This window comes from Nyctibius grandis, chromosome Z (genome assembly GCF_013368605.1).
Source record: "Nyctibius grandis isolate bNycGra1 chromosome Z, bNycGra1.pri, whole genome shotgun sequence".
In the NCBI taxonomy this organism is placed as follows: domain Eukaryota; kingdom Metazoa; phylum Chordata; class Aves; order Nyctibiiformes; family Nyctibiidae; genus Nyctibius; species Nyctibius grandis.
Genome location: NC_090695.1, coordinates 7,084,106 through 7,101,716, shown reverse-complemented (window position 1 = coordinate 7,101,716; position 17,611 = coordinate 7,084,106). Strand labels below are relative to the sequence as shown.

Genomic DNA, 17,611 nt, shown 5'->3' with positions numbered 1-17,611 from the left:
AATTATGTAGCATCTCGCAAAAATAAAATGAGGGATGGTAACATTGTTTTCTGTGGTGAAATTTATGAAAATATGGTATTTGCCTTACTGCGTCAGAGTGCTGAGCCAGCAAGCCTGGGGGTCTGTCTTGGACAGTGTTGAGTGCCTGTTGTGTCAATACAAAGTGATCCCTCTACTGCAGCGTGTTTACCTGAGCTCTAGGTAAGCCATGCGATATGCAAAAGGAGAATGGAAGTCAACAAAATGACATCTTCAGGCATGAAACTTGATGTTATTTAGCCACATACCCTGAGGTAGCCTTTTGGTCAGAAAACAGCAGTGCTGGGTACTGTGTACAGAAACATGTCCACTGAAAACTTCTTGACAGTCAGATGTTAACCTATTGCTGCAGAGGTTTATTTTTCTCATGTCGTGATCTGTCTTGTCTACTTAAATTGTATATTGTTCAGGATGGGCACTGTCTCCAAGCACACCTTAGTGCAATGCCAGTGCTGATGTGGGCCTTTGGGCTCACTATATAATCCCCCTGTATCACTGGAAACCGTGGGTGTATCTGGGGGACGGTGCAACTCGTGGTAGTGTCCCCCCACAGCAACATAGACAGTTGTACCAGATCTTGGTGTTGTCTTATTCAACTACCTTTGCCGCCTTAGTTTTTTTTTTTTTTTGAGAAGGTAAAATGATTAATCACGAAATCATTCCCATGCTGGAATGGTGGAAGGCTTCACTGCCCACAGGACTGCTCACTTACTGTGAGTGCAGTGAGTTTGGACAGGGTGATTTCCTAGTAAACCCCCTTTTCTTCTCTCCCTGCAGATATTTAGTAACAGAGAAGAGCATTGTTAACCTGGTCCCATCACCTCATGGAGTGAAAGGGGCACTTCTGCTCTCTTTTCAGTGTAGAAGCTTACTGGATCAACTTAGGCAGTCAGCTTTTATTCTGTCACTGTTGCTTTTTGTCTCCTATTTCTGTTTGCTCCTTAATTTTTATTCCTGTGCTTTAGCAGGTGCTTGTGTCTTGTAGCCAAACTTTTTTAGTTTTACCAGCAAAACTTTAAGCAGACAAAGCAATCCTCAAGTCTTAGATCTTTTCAGCAGTAAATTGTTTTTATTGGTGTCACCAGCAGCTATGTCAATTTGTACTAAAATCTAACAACTTGTCTAGTTAAAAAGCACTGAAGTACAGAAATGTGTGTTTCTCTTCCTTTCTGCCCTGGAAAATTTTGCTTTTGGGGCTGGGAAACTAAACTAGATTCTATCCATTGCATTCTGCAATATCGGGCACTTTACTTCTCTGCATTTCTGTTTAAACTCTCCCTCTTCACACCCTTCCTGAAATATCTCTGCATTGAAACAAAGAATGAACTATTTTTGCCTTTGTATCTCTTTGAGGGACATAGCATCTGCATGATATTGTATAGCACACATAGCTTTCCTTTCCATATGTAAAAGAAAAAGCCAGAGAAGGAAAATTATTTTAGCTCATAGAATCTGTACTTTTCCAGGGGCTGATTTTTCTGTGTAGTGTTTGTTTTTCAGTAGATTTTCAAATGTAGCTTCTTAGGGATTCAGGTTCTGGAACTTCTTCCCTAGAGGGAAGACTCTTCCCTACAATCGAATAGAGCAATTAGTTAATATTAGTGAAGCGCTTTGAAGAAGTGAAGTACTATATAAATGTTAAGTATCATGAATATTAGTATTATTCAATTCATAAAGATTTATTTTCATGATTATCAACCTAGATATCTCTTTGCTTACTTTCATCCCATTACTGCTTGAACCAGCCTCAACTGTATTTCTTCATTCTTAGTGTTTACACTTTCAAAATGTAGATCGCTGTATTTCCCCACTTTCTTCATGTTTTAGTTGTCTGTTTCTCAAGCAGAGATATACAGCTATTTGAATTTTCTCAAATGAGTCTTTAATCTACTTTAAATCATTCTTATACCAAGTTAACCAAATTGAAAATAGTATTCTTAACATTACCATTTAGAAGACATCTGTAATTGCTTTGGGGGTAGTTGGCCTTGCAAGCTTACATCTAGTTTGTTTTTTGCTATTCTTTGCTACTCCGGGTTCTCTCGATTGGTGTCAGGATTTAGATTATCACACCATATATGAGCTTTTTTTTTTTTCAAGGGTGAACGTGTCTATTCTTTTTCCATGTTTCTTGCTTCTCTAGATCATCTGCAAGGTCTCCAGTCTCATACTGTCTTCCAACACCTGCAAATCTAATTAATTTGCTGTCATTTGTATCACCCCAGTTCTCTGTGACTTTTCATAAATAATTACCAGTCACTTCATAAATTCATTAACTAATTCCCTTTAGCCCTGAAACATAGATCCTTCAGACTAAAGAATTTGTATCTTCCCCCACCCCCGATAATTTCTTTTCACCAGCTTTATATAGGCAGATATTATACATCAACATGGTCTTCATTATCTCCTACTTGCCAATATTACTTTATTTTATTATATTTATTAAGTAAATTTATCATTTACTTAATTATTAGTAGCTTGGCCATTTTAGGATCATTATTGATTTAATCCTCTTCGTATATTCGTAGACCTGCTTGCTCTTTGGTGTTTCTTTTCCCTCAATTGGCTTGCATGCCTTTTTCAAGATGTATTTTTAAACATTTTTTTCTTTAGATATGCGCTTATTCAGGATTTCTTGCTACCCTTGTTTTATGTCTGTGCAGCCTAACAGCCTCCGTATATTCCTGCCTTATCTTGTTCTCCATTTCTAACCCTGGTAATATTTTCAAACTTGGGTCTTTGAACAGTGCCCTTGAGGCTGTATTGGCCACTTCTGAGTCTATATATTTTCTTTTTTGGAGAAATACATCTACTTTGCTATGAATGTAGTATGTTGACAGTGTGCCAGCCTTTTCTTGTATTAGGAATTGAATATATTCTCCCATGCTCACCAGGTTTTTATTTCTTTGGTGTTAATTTCTTAAAATCCAGCTGCCTCATTCTACTGTCATGTGAAATGTTTTCTAAATATCTCTTATTCAATCATAAAGCCAAAAGTCTAAGCAAGAGGCTTCCAGTCTTTATATGCGTACCCACCCTTCTCATTATAGATTGGCACACTATCAAGTTACCAGGGCCACACAATCAACATATATCCCCGTGATATTTCTAAGAGTTTCTTCACTGATAATTAACTCTTTGTTAGGTGAGACTTTTTCACTTCATGGTACTGAAGCACAATGAGTTATAGCAGGGCAATAAGAACCCATTTTTTTTTGTTAGCCTCCCTAGAATGCACCTTAAAACATGTAGTTTTACTATATTGTGTTGTCTTCATTTAGCCCACACCCAGGGCTAAACAATAACCAGTTGTTGTATCACCCATCCGAGAAAGGGAATTGGGAAAAGGAGGGAGACTCGAGGGTTAAAATTTAAACAGATTTAATAAAATTGAGAAAACTAATATCAATACTAATACAAAAGACACAAAATTATACTTAGCTCATAGAGTGGTGGCAAGTCCCTCCAGGGATAGTAACCATGGAAAGGAGAAGGAAGGAGAAGGAAGGAGAAGGAAGGAGAAGGAAGGAGAAGGAAGGAGAAGGAAGGAGAAGGAAGGAGAAGGAAGGAGAAGGAAGGAGAAGGAAGGAGAAGGAAGGAGAAGGAAGGAGAAGGAAGGAGAAGGAAGGAGAAGGAAGGAGAAGGAAGGAGAAGGAAGGAGAAGGAAGGAGCTCTCCCCATGCTCAGCAAGCTTCCCCATTTATAGTGAACATTAAGTTAATGTTATAGAATACACCTGTGGGCCAGCCTGGGTCAACTGCCCTGGCTTTCACTGCTGATGGCCTTGATCACCATACCACAGCTGGCCACAAAATGAAACAAAATTTAACAGAAAATGGATTCTATAAATTTTATCCCTGCAAAACCAGGACATGTGTATATTTGTATACATCTTAAATCAATGCAGTATTTCAAATAATCTTAATCTCTTGGACATCTGTAAATTTTGTGCTGAAGCTGGAATTACAACCTCGTGTTGCTTCATGTTTCAGCATGGTTGATAGATAATGTTGCTGTTCACAGAACTGAGAAATATTTAGGCATGACAGAATTACTCAAAGAGCTAAACACTGATTTTACTTTAATTTTTGCTAAGACTTGTAGTTTTCCCTATACTTTCTGTTCAGTTAAGTGGTGATGGTTGGACAGAGCTAATTAGGCTAGATTAAAAAAGCCCAAACCTAGAGGCTTTTGTGTAGTAGATCAGATTACACCTAATTTGCCTGTTCCACTTACCTCTGACTACCTGTGTGCACATTGTCTAACTAAATCATATCTATAAAACCCAGTTCTCAGGTGGGTGGGTGAAAGGTGGAAGATGGGTGCAAAATTGGCAGGACCGCCAGCCTCAAAGGGTTGTCATCAGTCCAGCTAACAACCAGTTGCTAGTGGTTAACTACTTAACATTAACAGCCTGGACAGAGGGACAGGATGCATCTTCAGCAAGTTTGCAGATGACACCAACTGGGGAAGCTGTCAATATGCTGGAGGGCAGGGCCCAGTATTCAAGGGACCTTAACAGGCTGGGAAGATGGTTTGACAGAAACCTGTTTAGGTTCAACAAAGGGAAATGCCAGTTCCTTCAACTGGGTTGGACTGTTCTCATGTAACAGGACCAGTTGGGTGCTGACAACCTAGAAAGCAGTTTTGCCAGAAAAGAACTGAGTGTCCTGCTGAACAGCAAGTTGAACACGAGTCAGCAGTGTGCCTGTGTGATGGAGTAACCAAACCTCATACTGGGCCATAATAGCAAAATTGTGGGCATCAGGGTGACGAGGTGACACTTCACCTCTGATCAACTCTGATGAGACTCTATGTGTAGAGTGCTATGTCCAGTTTGGGGCTCCACAGTGCAAGGAGAACACTGACAAACTGTGGGAAGTCTAGCAGAGACAACCAGGACAGTCAGGAGGCCACAGCATATGACCTGCTGAGAGAGGCTGAGAAAGCTGGGTGCATTCAGCCTTAGGAAGACATGATTCAGCACAAATCTTCCTGCTTTCTTCAGCTACCTAAGGAAACAGTGTAGAGAAGAGGGAATGAGACTGTTCTTGAAAGTCATCAGCAACAGAGCAAGAGTCAATGGGAGAAAGTTACAACTCAGGAAATTCTGATTAGCTATACAGAAAACATTTTTCACTGTGAGGGTGGTCAAACACTGGAACCAGAGAAGTTGGCCAGAGAGGTTGGTTCAGTGTCAGTGGAGACATTAAAAACCTGACTGGACAAGTGCCTTAAACCTGATCTTGTTGGCCGTGCTTTGAATAGAGGATTGGACTACATGACCTCCAGACTTCACCTTTCAACCCAGATTATTTTGTAACTCAAGAGTTATTGGGAGGGGGGAAGAAGGAATGGACTAACAGTTCTATTTTATTGAAAGCAAAATATTGTTATAGTGGTATTTACACTTGGAAAATTAACATCTCTGTAGCATGTTGTGAGAACTGCATCTGTGAAACAAGCTGAATCCTGTGGACCACTATAAGCGATGATAACAGTGCAAGTCTGTCAAACTTTGGGCAGTAAGATGGAAGCTGTAGAGTGTGACTTATTCTACAGATTTGATTCTTTGTGATCCTGAAACGCATGCTATGCACAGTGCTGTCAACTGATAAGTTCTTTGATTGCCATTTCACTGTATATATGGCACTCCAAAAATGTTGCAACTTTTAGTCCCCATGTTCTGTAATAATGCAGAATAATGAAACATCTGTTCGAAACTTCCTAGCCTCTGATGTCTGGCTTGTCTTCATGCCATTCCACAGGGACAACGTCAGGACCTAGGAAGGATGCAGCCACGTCTCCTGTGCTGATAGGCAGCCGCAAAGAGCTTGCAGCCACAGCCACATCACCAATCCAGCATGACACTTCACGGTAAGCTGCTAGGTAATCTCTGGTTTAAGATTCTGCAAACACAACCATCAAATTCTCCTAGATGCAGGGAAGTGGCTGAATTTCTATGATATTTCATGTCAGCATGAGCTGGATAATATAAACTAAAAACTGCCATATCCTTTTGACGTTTATAGTAAGCCTTAAATTGCTTGTTAGAATAAGAAAAGCAGGAATATGCCAAGTTCTAACATTTTAATTTTACTTAGATTTTGAACAGAAAGTATTTTATGTTCCAAGTCCTGACACATTAAATACATTTGTAAATAATTTGAATGGATGGTGTTAACCCCTGTTAGGTTTTAAATCCATTTGAAGATTTTAATCCCCCTGTATTCACCGCCCCCCCCCATTTTATCAAATGGCATTTCTTCTAAAATGTTTTGTACCAAAGTTATTTTATGTTTAATGACAAGCAAGAAAATCACATTAACTCAGCAATTCCTGGTTATACTATATATCTGCACTAAATGCACTGGAAAAGCAGCATTATCACTTATGCTCCAATGAAGAAACAGAAAGCAGCATTGTTGTTAGACTTATGAGTCTAAAAACAACTTGCTTTCTTTAGACAGGATTACAATTCTAGCGGTAAGTGCGTAGAAAAACAGCATACAATCCTTGCTTTTCTTTATCATATCCCACATTTTCTCATAATAAAATCTTTAGTTAAGCAACAAAGTAAATGCAGATTAACGTATGAATTTGCTGTATTTTACACCACTAGTTAGATGACTTTGTGCAGTGGGATGGCAGGAATGTACGACCATTCATAAGAAGAGTTAAATGTTTCTTGGAGAACGAGAGGGCTTGAGTCAGATTTAATCTTCTTTTGGCCCGGTGGACTAGGAAAATGTATGTTCGATATCATCCCTGTATTCTTGGCAGCAGCTGGCAGTTTATTTCTGTCTTCTGAGAGAACTTGCGATATATAATAGGTGAAAAACCACTATCAATATTGACAAATTTGTACTTACTTGCTATGGAAACACTTTTTTTTTTTACTTCTGAAGGAAGGGATGATAATTCTGGGAGGATTTAAGAACTGAGATAGATTGGGCTCTGTTTCCCACAAGTAACTGTATGTTTAAACAAACAGAAACCACAAGATTGCCTAAGCATTTCTCTTAGAAGCACGGGTTACCTTTGCAAGCCGGTAATATCAGGTAAAGAGTGTGTAAAGATACTGCTTGATACCGTCTAATAGTTGTAAGTTGAGATTTCATTCAAGCACTGAGGAGCAGATATAAGTATTCACATCATACAACTCCTCAGAAAATGGAATTTTATTCAAGAGGATTGATGGTCCATTCTTTTCCACAGAGGGGAGTAAAATAATTGTTGAAATGTGCTGTTAGAAATCATATCAGCTAAAGTGATCAGTAAAAGGAGTCTGATTAGCTGTTATCCTTAAAGGTTTATTTTACCAGTTGATGACGAATTTTGAAAAATCCTGTATTTCTGGGGTGCTCTCTCCCACGCTTCCTTGCTTTCTTTCTCTCCCTTGGTGCTGTAAGTGTAATTGACCAGTTTAAGCAGCCATGTTGTGCTTTCCCTTACTCATGGCCTTCTCTAATTGAAAATGGTAAATGGACAAGTATTTCTGTGGAGACCTAAAGCTGATCCTATCCTTCATCAAAAAACCTGCTTGGGCAGCAGGTCAGTCTCAATTTATCACTGAATGGTTATAAGCTTAGACTGCAGGTTTAACTAACTAAATTAATCAATATTGAGAATTATTGCTGCTTTTGTGCCACTAAAGTTAGGGTTTGTCAGCATGTTCGTTATAATCTGTGATTTGGGGGGGGAGGGGTTAACAGCTTAACCACAACAGTTGGCACAGGCCTGAAACTTGCAGCACAAAGCCCTAGCCTAAGAGCAAATTTATTTATTCGGCAGTACGTGTAAACCTAATTACTTTTGACTATTTAAATTTATAGGACTAGATTCAACTCATGTTTGTGCCAGCTTTAACTAGCACAAACCCTGGCACCTGGCAGTAGCAGCAGTGGAAAGCCTGCCAGGGAGAAGGTGTTGGAAAGCAGCAGAAGATCCCTGCCAGCGTGAGGCATTGGGGTGCTAGCGCAGCTCTGGGGAGGGCTGGCTGGATGAGCAGGCATGGCAGGTAGAAGATGGGTTGGCTTGATAGCCTGTCTTGGCAGGGCTCAGCTGGAGGCTTCAGTGTGTTACAGCTACCTCCTGCTTGAGGAAGAATCACTGCAGTCCTACTTTCTTCTCTCTCTCGGAATGAATAACATCTGGGACAAGAAATAGGTGTCCCTAGAAGGTAAAGGTGTATGCTTTGAGAGCCTTAGTGCTAGACCTGTAGAAGCACCAGACTTGCAGAAGGAATGTGCACATGGCGTTTTTAGTGATACCTCTGAAAGAAAAGTAGCATTTCTTTATCTGGTATCCTGAGTTGGGCTAGTAGTGGACTTGTTTGTCTGTCATGCTTCTATGCATGCCTGTCGCTGCTTTTCCTAGTACAGCCAAGCATTGCAAGTTTGGTTATCCAATGTTCTTAAGCCAAGTGTCTACACCTGAATGAGCCCCTTGAAATTATATTCACAGTAAGTCTGGAAAGCTTTTCTACTCATTGTGCTCATTTATCTAGACCAAAGCTGATACATTTGGTTGGGACTGAGCAAATTTGGAAGAGTAGGTTTGTTCCTTATCCCTAAAGCATAGTTCCTCTGACTGTCTTGAACATTACCTTTCTGGTGATCAGGGACATCTTTTTCGTAACTGTTGTTTGCCTAGAAGAAAGACTCTGGGTTTTGGCTGTGTGCTGGAAGGGAGCTGGGAAGGGGAGGTAGTGGCATTTGTATGCTTTCATTTAGTAATGAAGAAGTTTTTACATAAACTAGATCTTACCTTAGGTATGCAGAAAAAAGTGTTGTGTTGCAAAACAGAAATGAAAATGCTCTAAATCAAAATATTAAGCTATTCTTTTTTTTTTTAAACAAAAGTGTTGTAAATCGTGCCTTGTGAAAGACCATTTTATTTGATGACAGCCCTGGTGCAGTTGTCAGGCTCTCCCCACGCAGAAACAGTTGTAGTGTTGAGTTTGGCACAGTAAGTCCTATAGCACTGCGGATAATCAAGCTCTTAAAAAGACACAGGCAAAGGTTGTTCTGCTCACCATGGAAACAGATAATTCTCCTGTAACATTTTTCACTTTGGGCATCTAAGAAGTGAATTTCAGAACAGTTAGGTAAATTAGGGGATTGAGTGATAGTCTGGGATTTCAGCATTAAGCCTATGTTTTCTTGTTGCAGTTTTAAATCAGAGCTTTAATGCCAGCTGAATGCATTGTCTTGGAGTGAAGTTTCTTGTAGCCATTAAAATAAGTGATTTAGAAGTTCCTGCAATATGAATACTATATTCGAGCTATATTATTATCTGTTAGACTACAGTGGCCTGTTGGAGTTTTTATAAACAGATTGTATTGTGTAAATTTGTGTTTAGGGACATATTAAAAACAAAACTATTTACCCAATTGCCCAGCACATCTCAGGTGAATGTGTATTCAGGGACTTTTAAGCAAATTAATATCTGATGTAAAATATAATGTGCAGAGTTGTATACTTAATAACGCACACTGGAATAGTCTAGAGTAGATCTGTTATGCTGAGTGTTAGGAAATAGGACAGTGATGAGATATAAGCTTTTGCCTTACTTCTGTGGTAGTTGCCTTTCAGATCTGTGTGTGTTGGATGCTTAAATATGGTTCTCCTCTTAAGATGATACTATGAAGTTCCTTCTACTGTACAGTCTAAGCAAGCAGTGACAAAGAAATGGATATACATATTTTTTCCCCTTAGGATCAGACACCATTCAGGATTGAAAAGGAGGATGATGAGGAGAAAACTTTCATTCCAGATCTGACTTAGGAACATTTAAAGGGATTAAAAGTGTGTTTGGAGTGAGGTGGTGAGTTAGGTGTTGAATGTGGTAGGAGAAGCAAGTTTTGCCTACTCCCTGAGAAAGGCACAAAAAATCCAATATAGTTCCATATGCAAGTGATAAAACCAGACGCTGGCAAATTAATCTCTCTTATTCACAGTGTAGGTTGTTAATTGTTCTCTCTGCTGGCTGTCGATGTAATGTGAAATTTTCATTCCCCATTCAAGATGGAAAAAGTTGTGGCTGAAAATGTTAACATTTGCATTTTTATTTGTTGATTTATTTAAAGGACAGCCTCTCTAACAGCAATCCATCACTCAGTGACACCCCAAATATGAATAATGTATTGTAGACTTGCGGTTACAATGTGTAATAAGTGCCAGAGACAGTAGAAGAATGTTAACTATGTTGCAAATGTAATATTTATCGACTCATAGTTTATTGCTTTCGAGGTTCAATAATACTGACCATAGGACATTAATATCACTTATCTTGATTTTAGTTGTGCACCTCTGTATGTAGAAATAACCCATCTATCTCATACTTAGAAAATAAATGCGAATTTTACAGCGGTTTGTAAGAAGTGCATTATAGGTTTCTTTGCTTAGTGCTCACAATTCTCCTTTTCCGCCTTCTCATTTACTTACATCTGACATTGATCCCACTCCAAGTGCCTGACCCAGATGGTGAGCACCTCAGCACTCTTCTAGAGGCTTTATTTACTGGCTGCATTATGATCTTGTGCCTCTGATGGTGTTGGGACCAAGTCTCTCTTCCTGTTAAAGAGCAGTATGAAAAGAAGCTGTTAGACAGTTTTCTAGTGCTTCTGTCTGAAAAGATGATGGCTGAGAGGCTAAAACAGAGATAGCTTCTCTTTTGGAATGACATGCATAGCAAATCTAAATCATCTCTCTTTTAGAGGATTGTGGCTATCAGAAATAGAAGTGTTTAATTGGGTCAACAGTTGTTAGTACAGACTTGGCATTTATTTTACAGAGAAATTTTTAATCAATGAATAGAAATACATTAGAGCAATTTTTGAAGATTAGGATGTAAAATACAGTGTTTTTGAGAATCAAAATTTTCTAGATACTCTACGTAAGAAAAAAATTTGCAACAAGGCTACGCTACGGTGGGAAATCAATCGGTAGTCATCATTCCTGTCTTCAGTACTTGCTCCAGAGTTTTTGCTTCAGAAGCTTATACAGACTGGGCAAACACTACTCCTTATCTACCCTGTTCGGTTACAACCACTAAAAGCTTTGAAGTCTCAGGGGTGAAATGCAGATGTGAACCCAACACTGGGATCAAAACCAAACTGGGTCTTAACAATGGGAGATTTCAAGCTTGTGTTGAAATCAGATTTCACCTGTGAAGCCTGGCTCTTGGGAAACTTGGAATTGGGTTCAGCCACAAAAATGCTAAGCCTTGATTATATTTTGTGTTGTAAACATCAAACAAATTTTGAAATGACATTCTGTATTTACATCTGAGATTATCAAATTTAACACATCATCAGCTTCTTTTTCTTTGCTGTGTGTAACAGGAACACCTATTTGTGTCAAAGCAGCCTGCCTAATAGCTGCTTTGCGATAACAGTTTTGGTGTGTCCATTGCTGACAATGAAAATCATATTGGGAAATTCTGACTTGCAGTGCAAAAGGATTAATGCTAATTAGCAACTGTTGGCTGTAATTGTCACCCTCATTAAAATGCAGAATTATGTATTTCTTAGTTATAAATAACCTTTCTAATTGTACTTGATGTATGCCAGTTTAATCAAAAAGTACACTTGCAAACAGGCAGATATTTGCATTAATCTAGCACTGGATCTTTGAGTCTTTTTTGATCGTCTTTTATTCCAAAGCTGACTAGTTGGGGGAGGTCTATTACAGCTACATATCCTTTACACATTTTTTTTATTCAGCTCTGTGGATCTGACAGGATTTTGTATTAAAATGAGGGGAAATGTCTTCTGGGAACGTTCAGTGCAACAGAAAATGTGTCAGTCTTGAAGTAGCTGGCAAGGTTTCCGTCATTCAGTGGTATGACAATAACTTGATTGTAGTTTGAAAGTAATAACAAGCAAAGGAAAATAGAGTACAAATCATATTATGAAGCTGACTTAACTCTTTAAGTCTGCTTCTTACAATCATTTTCATTGTTATCTTAATTACCTTTTTTTACTTTTTTTCCCCACTGTGCTTTTGCAGGTTCTCAAATACCACACTAAATCTTAAGTGAATGTTGGTTCATTGGATGTGATTCCTGTTTGCACCTGTAATGACAGCAATGAAAACTTAGTCTCAAAATACTTTTAAAAAAATTATTTTCACGTTCCTTCTGCGCTGCACTTTGCCCCTTTGTCAAAAACCCTGTTTTGACTATCTTTTCTTCCTCCACTGATACTCTGAGTGCTCTGCATTGTAGCTTTTAAACATTTTCTTGGAATTACTGTGATGGCAATTTCTTACAGAGCTTGGCAAATTAAGACGAGTCTAGGTTCCTTGCTTCTTGGTTCTCTAAGGAACTGTTCTGCATGGTGCTCTTCCTAGCACTAGTCACTTCTCTGCTCCTTCTCCTTCAGAGGAGGCTTCCTCTTGGGTTTTATTTTTTAGAGACAGGAGGAATTGAGTAGTAATATGTACAGAATAATTGCATCTTACTCTACGAAGCCGTTCTCCCAAACGATGTCTCTGTCATACTTTCACCACATTGCTTATGTGTTAATGTATTCCCCTTTTTCTCTCTCCTTCATCTGCCTGGACTTTTCAGTCTGTAAACTCTTCAGGGCAGGATCCTGGCACAGTGCATCTCCGTGCTTGATTGGTCCATGTAATAACGATGATTAACTGTGATGCTAGTATAGTTACAGTGGAATTCATCTTGCTTTTCTTGAGACAACTGGGCTAGTTACCCTCATCTCCTTTTATGGTCGATGACTTATTTTAGGATCAACTAAATCACCTTTTGGTGATACTTGTCTTCCTGTGGACTGTAAAATAAGCGTAATGTTCGCTGACACCTTATCCCTCTTGTAGCTGAATACATGGTACTAAAAATAAGTTGTTTGTCATTCATGTTTTGATTATAGATTGGAGGCAAATGCAGGGTTAACCTATGTGCTGCATGGTCAGTGCCTTGATTATTAACACAGTTTTAATGCTCGCATTATAAATCAAAGGGCTTAGGTACCTCTGGGAGAGGGAGTGGATATGTATGGTTGTCAACATAGAGCGTCTTCCTCAGTGGAACGTGAGCGTGTGACGTGGTAACATGTTTAATAAAAATTGTGGTGATGGAAATCTGTTAAGAATCCTTTTTAAAAGTGACATGAAGTGGTGATGCTGCAGCTCAAACATAGGTGACCAGGATACTGCAGTATTTCTGAGGTCTGAGCAGGGCCTTCCACCAGTCATTTCCCACCTCTTCTAGTCAAACGTAGCATGCATCAGGAGATGGTGTCAGCAGACAGACAACAGCTCTGTCTTCTCAGTTATTTCCAGCTGATGAGTTGCCTACTTACAGAAGAAATTCTCGCCTCTTCGTCACTTAAGGACATTAACCAGTGCTTTATACTATTTGATTTGCCCCATTTCCAGTTTTTAATGTACTTTTTTTTTCCTTCATGATACTCTAATTCTCTGCCTTAGTAAAGACCTCCAGCTTTTATTTTTACTACCATGAATAGCATAGTATCGGCAGCGAATGTTGTCTCAGTATTTGTCCTTTCTCTAGGCCACTTATGAATGCATTAAAGAGTTCAGGCCCTAACAGATTTCTGTGAGGCTCCACTGGTGACCTCCCTGGCCACTTTATAGCAGGCCAATTTTAATGTTTTCTCTTTATTTCCTGCCTTTTAACCAGCTATCTATCCATTAATGTATTTTCCTCTTACTTTATGGCAACTTATAAGTCTTTGGTGATAGATTTGCTGGAAAGCTTTTGGAACTCCAGATAGACTATATAAACTGTATTTTCCTTTTTTGAATGCATAATAATTTTACAAATCTAGTAGAGGTCCCCAGTGAACTAAGACTTAATATAAGGACTCAGCCAATATGTCAAGTTTATTGATTCTTTATTATAATTTCTATCAATCTTCTTCTAAACATCAGACCTCTTCATTTGTAGATTTCTGCATCATTCCAGATCACTTTACAAAAACCCTACATTTGCCCCAGAACTGAGGCAGTTTTAGGCAATTAGTTCCACGCTACAGTTAATAGTTCAGCGATTTAATACCTGAGCTCCTTCAGAAGTTTGAGCGAGCAGCAGCTGATCCCAGCAATTTATTATTGTTCATTCGTGTTGATTTGTTCTGTAGTGTATTTACACGACACTTCAACTTGAGACGGATCTTCCACTGTGTCCTCTGTGGCTTCAGAAACTTCCTAAGTTTCTGCATGGTGAATGTGTGTCAGCTCATCGAGCTTTTCTGCTATGGCCTTATCATCCTTACGTGCTCCTTCGTAACTTTATCTGTTCTTGGCTTAAACTGATGTTCAGACTTCCTCATTTTTATATATTTAAAGTGGGATTTGTTATTAGACCTTATGCTTTTAGCAGGATAAACCTTAGTCTTTGGCTGGAATTTATTGTGGGGTTTGGTTTTGTGGGGCTTTTTTGGTTGTGTTTTTTTATTTTTTTTTTTCCTTGATCTATCAGTTTGTTCTTTGCTATGTTCTTTGTTTGGGCCTGAGTGGACATACATGTCTCCTTTACTGTTCCCCTTAACTGGTACAACTCCATTTTATCCTTCTGAAGTTTTTCTCCATAGGTTGGGTGTCCTTCTTTGGAGCCCTAGAATGACTATTAGACAAATGTGTGCTATTTGCAAATGTTTTACCCTTTTGACTGCCCCTTTTAATTTCTTTTTAACACACTTTCTCATTTTTAGGTTGTTTCCACTTCTGAAGTGAAAGACTGCTATGGGAAATTTTTGCTCCATAGAGATGTTGAATCTAAGTACACAGTAGTAATGGATGTTGTTACTTTTTGGTTGCCATATCTGAACAGTCCATTGCACTGCTCAGACGTGGGAGAGATTTCATAGAATGAGCAACCTAACAGACTAGGACTCTTCAGACTGGAAAAGATGTAGTTGTGTTTAGGATACCTTAAAATTTCATAGAATCAAAAGTGATGCAGCAAATGAATAGGGAATAATTCTTTATTGTCCAGTCTACTGGAGAAACTGGTGGCCATCAGACAGAATTGTGAGAGGGCACATTCAGAGCGTGCAACATTTAGACAGAGACCAGAGGTCCAGTAAGCCAGTATCCTTCTTGTCGTTATTGTGTTCTTAACATCACATACTCCAAGACTCTGTGTGTGATTGTGATTTCCTCTAACTTATACAGCTTTTTTTAGCTAATCATCCATAATGTATGGATTCTAATAACAATTTTTAAATAACTATGTGTTCGTCTCTTAACGTCCTTGTTAGGACATTTCTGATGTGGAAAAACCCAATATCTGGGTTTAAGTCTCAATCTCATAGTGTTACATATCTGGAATTTTTTCACTGATGCAAGTGGAATTACAGTAAGACATAGTAACAGAAAACATGGGTGCTGATTTTTCCTGGGTAGCATAATGAAATAACCAAGGTATCTTCCACATTTGGGTAAGGAGAGTCATAGCAGTGTTTCAGTGTAAAGACTACTGAACTGTTAAATACGTTTTTGTTTCGTAGGCTTTCCAGCATTACTTTTGGGAACCCCGAATCATGTAACTTGCCTTCTAGTTTTCTGATACAGATTTGAAGGAAACAAAGAGTTGATCGGATAGTCCCTGGTTACATATCTTTGTGTACCAATTTTTATTGTAGGTGTGACTTTTTTCTCTTCCTAGACTGCAATTCCTTTTCAAAAATGCATGCTATTAAATATTGTTAAGTTTGGCTTTGTGATGGGCTGTTACTAGGGCACTAAAGTTGTCTCCTCAACATTTAGATAATCTTAAAGGAAAACAGTGTCTTGGGGTTTTTTTTCACCAGTTATTGTAGATGTTGATTATATTTAGCATTTAAATTTCTCAGTGCAACTTGCTTCTAGCTCATAGGTAATTCAGGGTCACATATGATAATTTGATCCGTTTTGTGTTGTCTGTGAGGTGGTACTTCATTTATGGCCCTCTGCGGGGGGGAGAGGGAAATTATTTCCTTTAGTCTGAATGTGTTGAGAGGGAAATAATTTGAAAATGTAATGGAAAGTTAAGCCTTTTAGTGAAAATAGTATTGTGTCTTTGTTTTCTGCCCTGTAGAGAGTTAGCTCTGTCTGTTTTAATAGTGATACCTTAAGTGTTATGTTTTTCCTCTGGTTCTTTGCACCTGTAAGTTTTAAAGGATTTTTTTTGCATACATACAGCTGGAGCACATAGTGAAAAAATTGCTTTTAAAGTATTTTTTTTTTCTTTAAAAAACCAAACAAAGACAATCCAGAGTACTAATATATAATTTATGTATTTAAAATCTTTTAAAGGAGATTCTCAAAGCCTCTAATGCCATTGTACTTTTAACTTTCATTTTTGCTTCATCTGCATTGAATCATCTTCTACTACTTAAAACAGAAATTGGGTTTATTGAAACATTTCAGTTCTGATTATTTTTTAATAAAGATGAAGAAGTCTAACCTAATGAAATCACTGGAATGAAATGAGAAAAATTTTTAAAAATTAATAAGCTGAAGACTTGTGAAGATTTTATTAAGTCACATTTGGCTGTATGTTTCTCTGTGTGTACCGTCTTGGATCGGAGCGGTGAGAAACACGCCTTGTAAGGAATGACCTTTGCACTGTTAGACTGACTTTTTCTGTTACATTTCCAGAAGGGTTACTGGAAACGCGTTACTGAGAGTCCTTGTGCGCCTAACTTCTGTGCCTGTGATTGTGAAATTGTGGTTTGAGATGAGCAGTAGTAGTGAAATCAGATTTTCCCCCCCCCGATAGTTCAGACCTATAAACATATTTTGTAGAATGCGTGCACGTCTGTCAGTCTCTCAGGTATCCGTGAAACATCATAACATACCAGCAGCTTTATGATTTATGAGTTTGCAGGCTTTTTCTTACTCTTAGAAATAAAACGCTCCCTGCTCCATGCAGATTATCTGATAATTCAGCGTTGCACTGTGTTAGGTACGTCTGTAGTATAAAGGGTGCAGTTCGTAACTTGCTTTGCAAGTGTCGAGTCTGACGTGGCAGGTCCCTGTAATTGTGTCTGTGTCCCTGTGCATCTGCCAGGAATTTTTCCAAGCTCCACTTTTGTTCCGATGACCTTGTCCTTGCTGAGGAGCCTATGTTGTTCCAACACTGCCTTCTCTTTTTACTGTAACAGGTGAAGCAATTCCTAGAAGGACTTTAACAGTGTTCCAGCTGCTGCTCATCCTGGCTTCTGCTTGACTCTGTTAATTGCTCTGTGCATCCCTGTTCTTATCCATATGCTTGGAATTTGGAACCTGTATATCCGCCTCGTTCGTAGGCAACAAACTGACCTAATAAGAGAGATGTCCTCTCCCTCCTCCTTCCTTGCCAAGTTCAAATCTCTTTCAGTCTTCTTTCTCCTATCTCCTAATGACATCTTAGCTCCTAGATTTCTAGGTGTGAAAGAAAAGTGTGCTTTCTTAACTCAGCCCGGAGTGACAGCTAGATACTACTGTGATGAGCATCTTCAGGAATGTCTAGATCACTAGAATGTACAAGCCTATTGTAATTATCCGTACAATTTTCTTGCTTTCACTCCTTCTGTTTTGTTATGAACTTTTTAGCAGCA

At 38.7% G+C, this 17,611-nt stretch overlaps 1 protein-coding gene across 2 annotated transcripts in view; it reads left to right on the top strand.

The window, feature by feature from the left end:
• KIAA1328 (KIAA1328 ortholog) overlaps positions 1-17,611 on the top strand; it is a 178,675-nt gene that overhangs the window by 143,071 nt on the left and 17,993 nt on the right. For both annotated transcript variants that reach the window (XM_068423024.1, XM_068423023.1), the window contains one exon: positions 5,808-5,916. In XM_068423024.1, the coding sequence (XP_068279125.1) occupies positions 5,808-5,916 (109 nt within the window). The remainder of the gene's footprint in view (positions 1-5,807; positions 5,917-17,611) is intronic.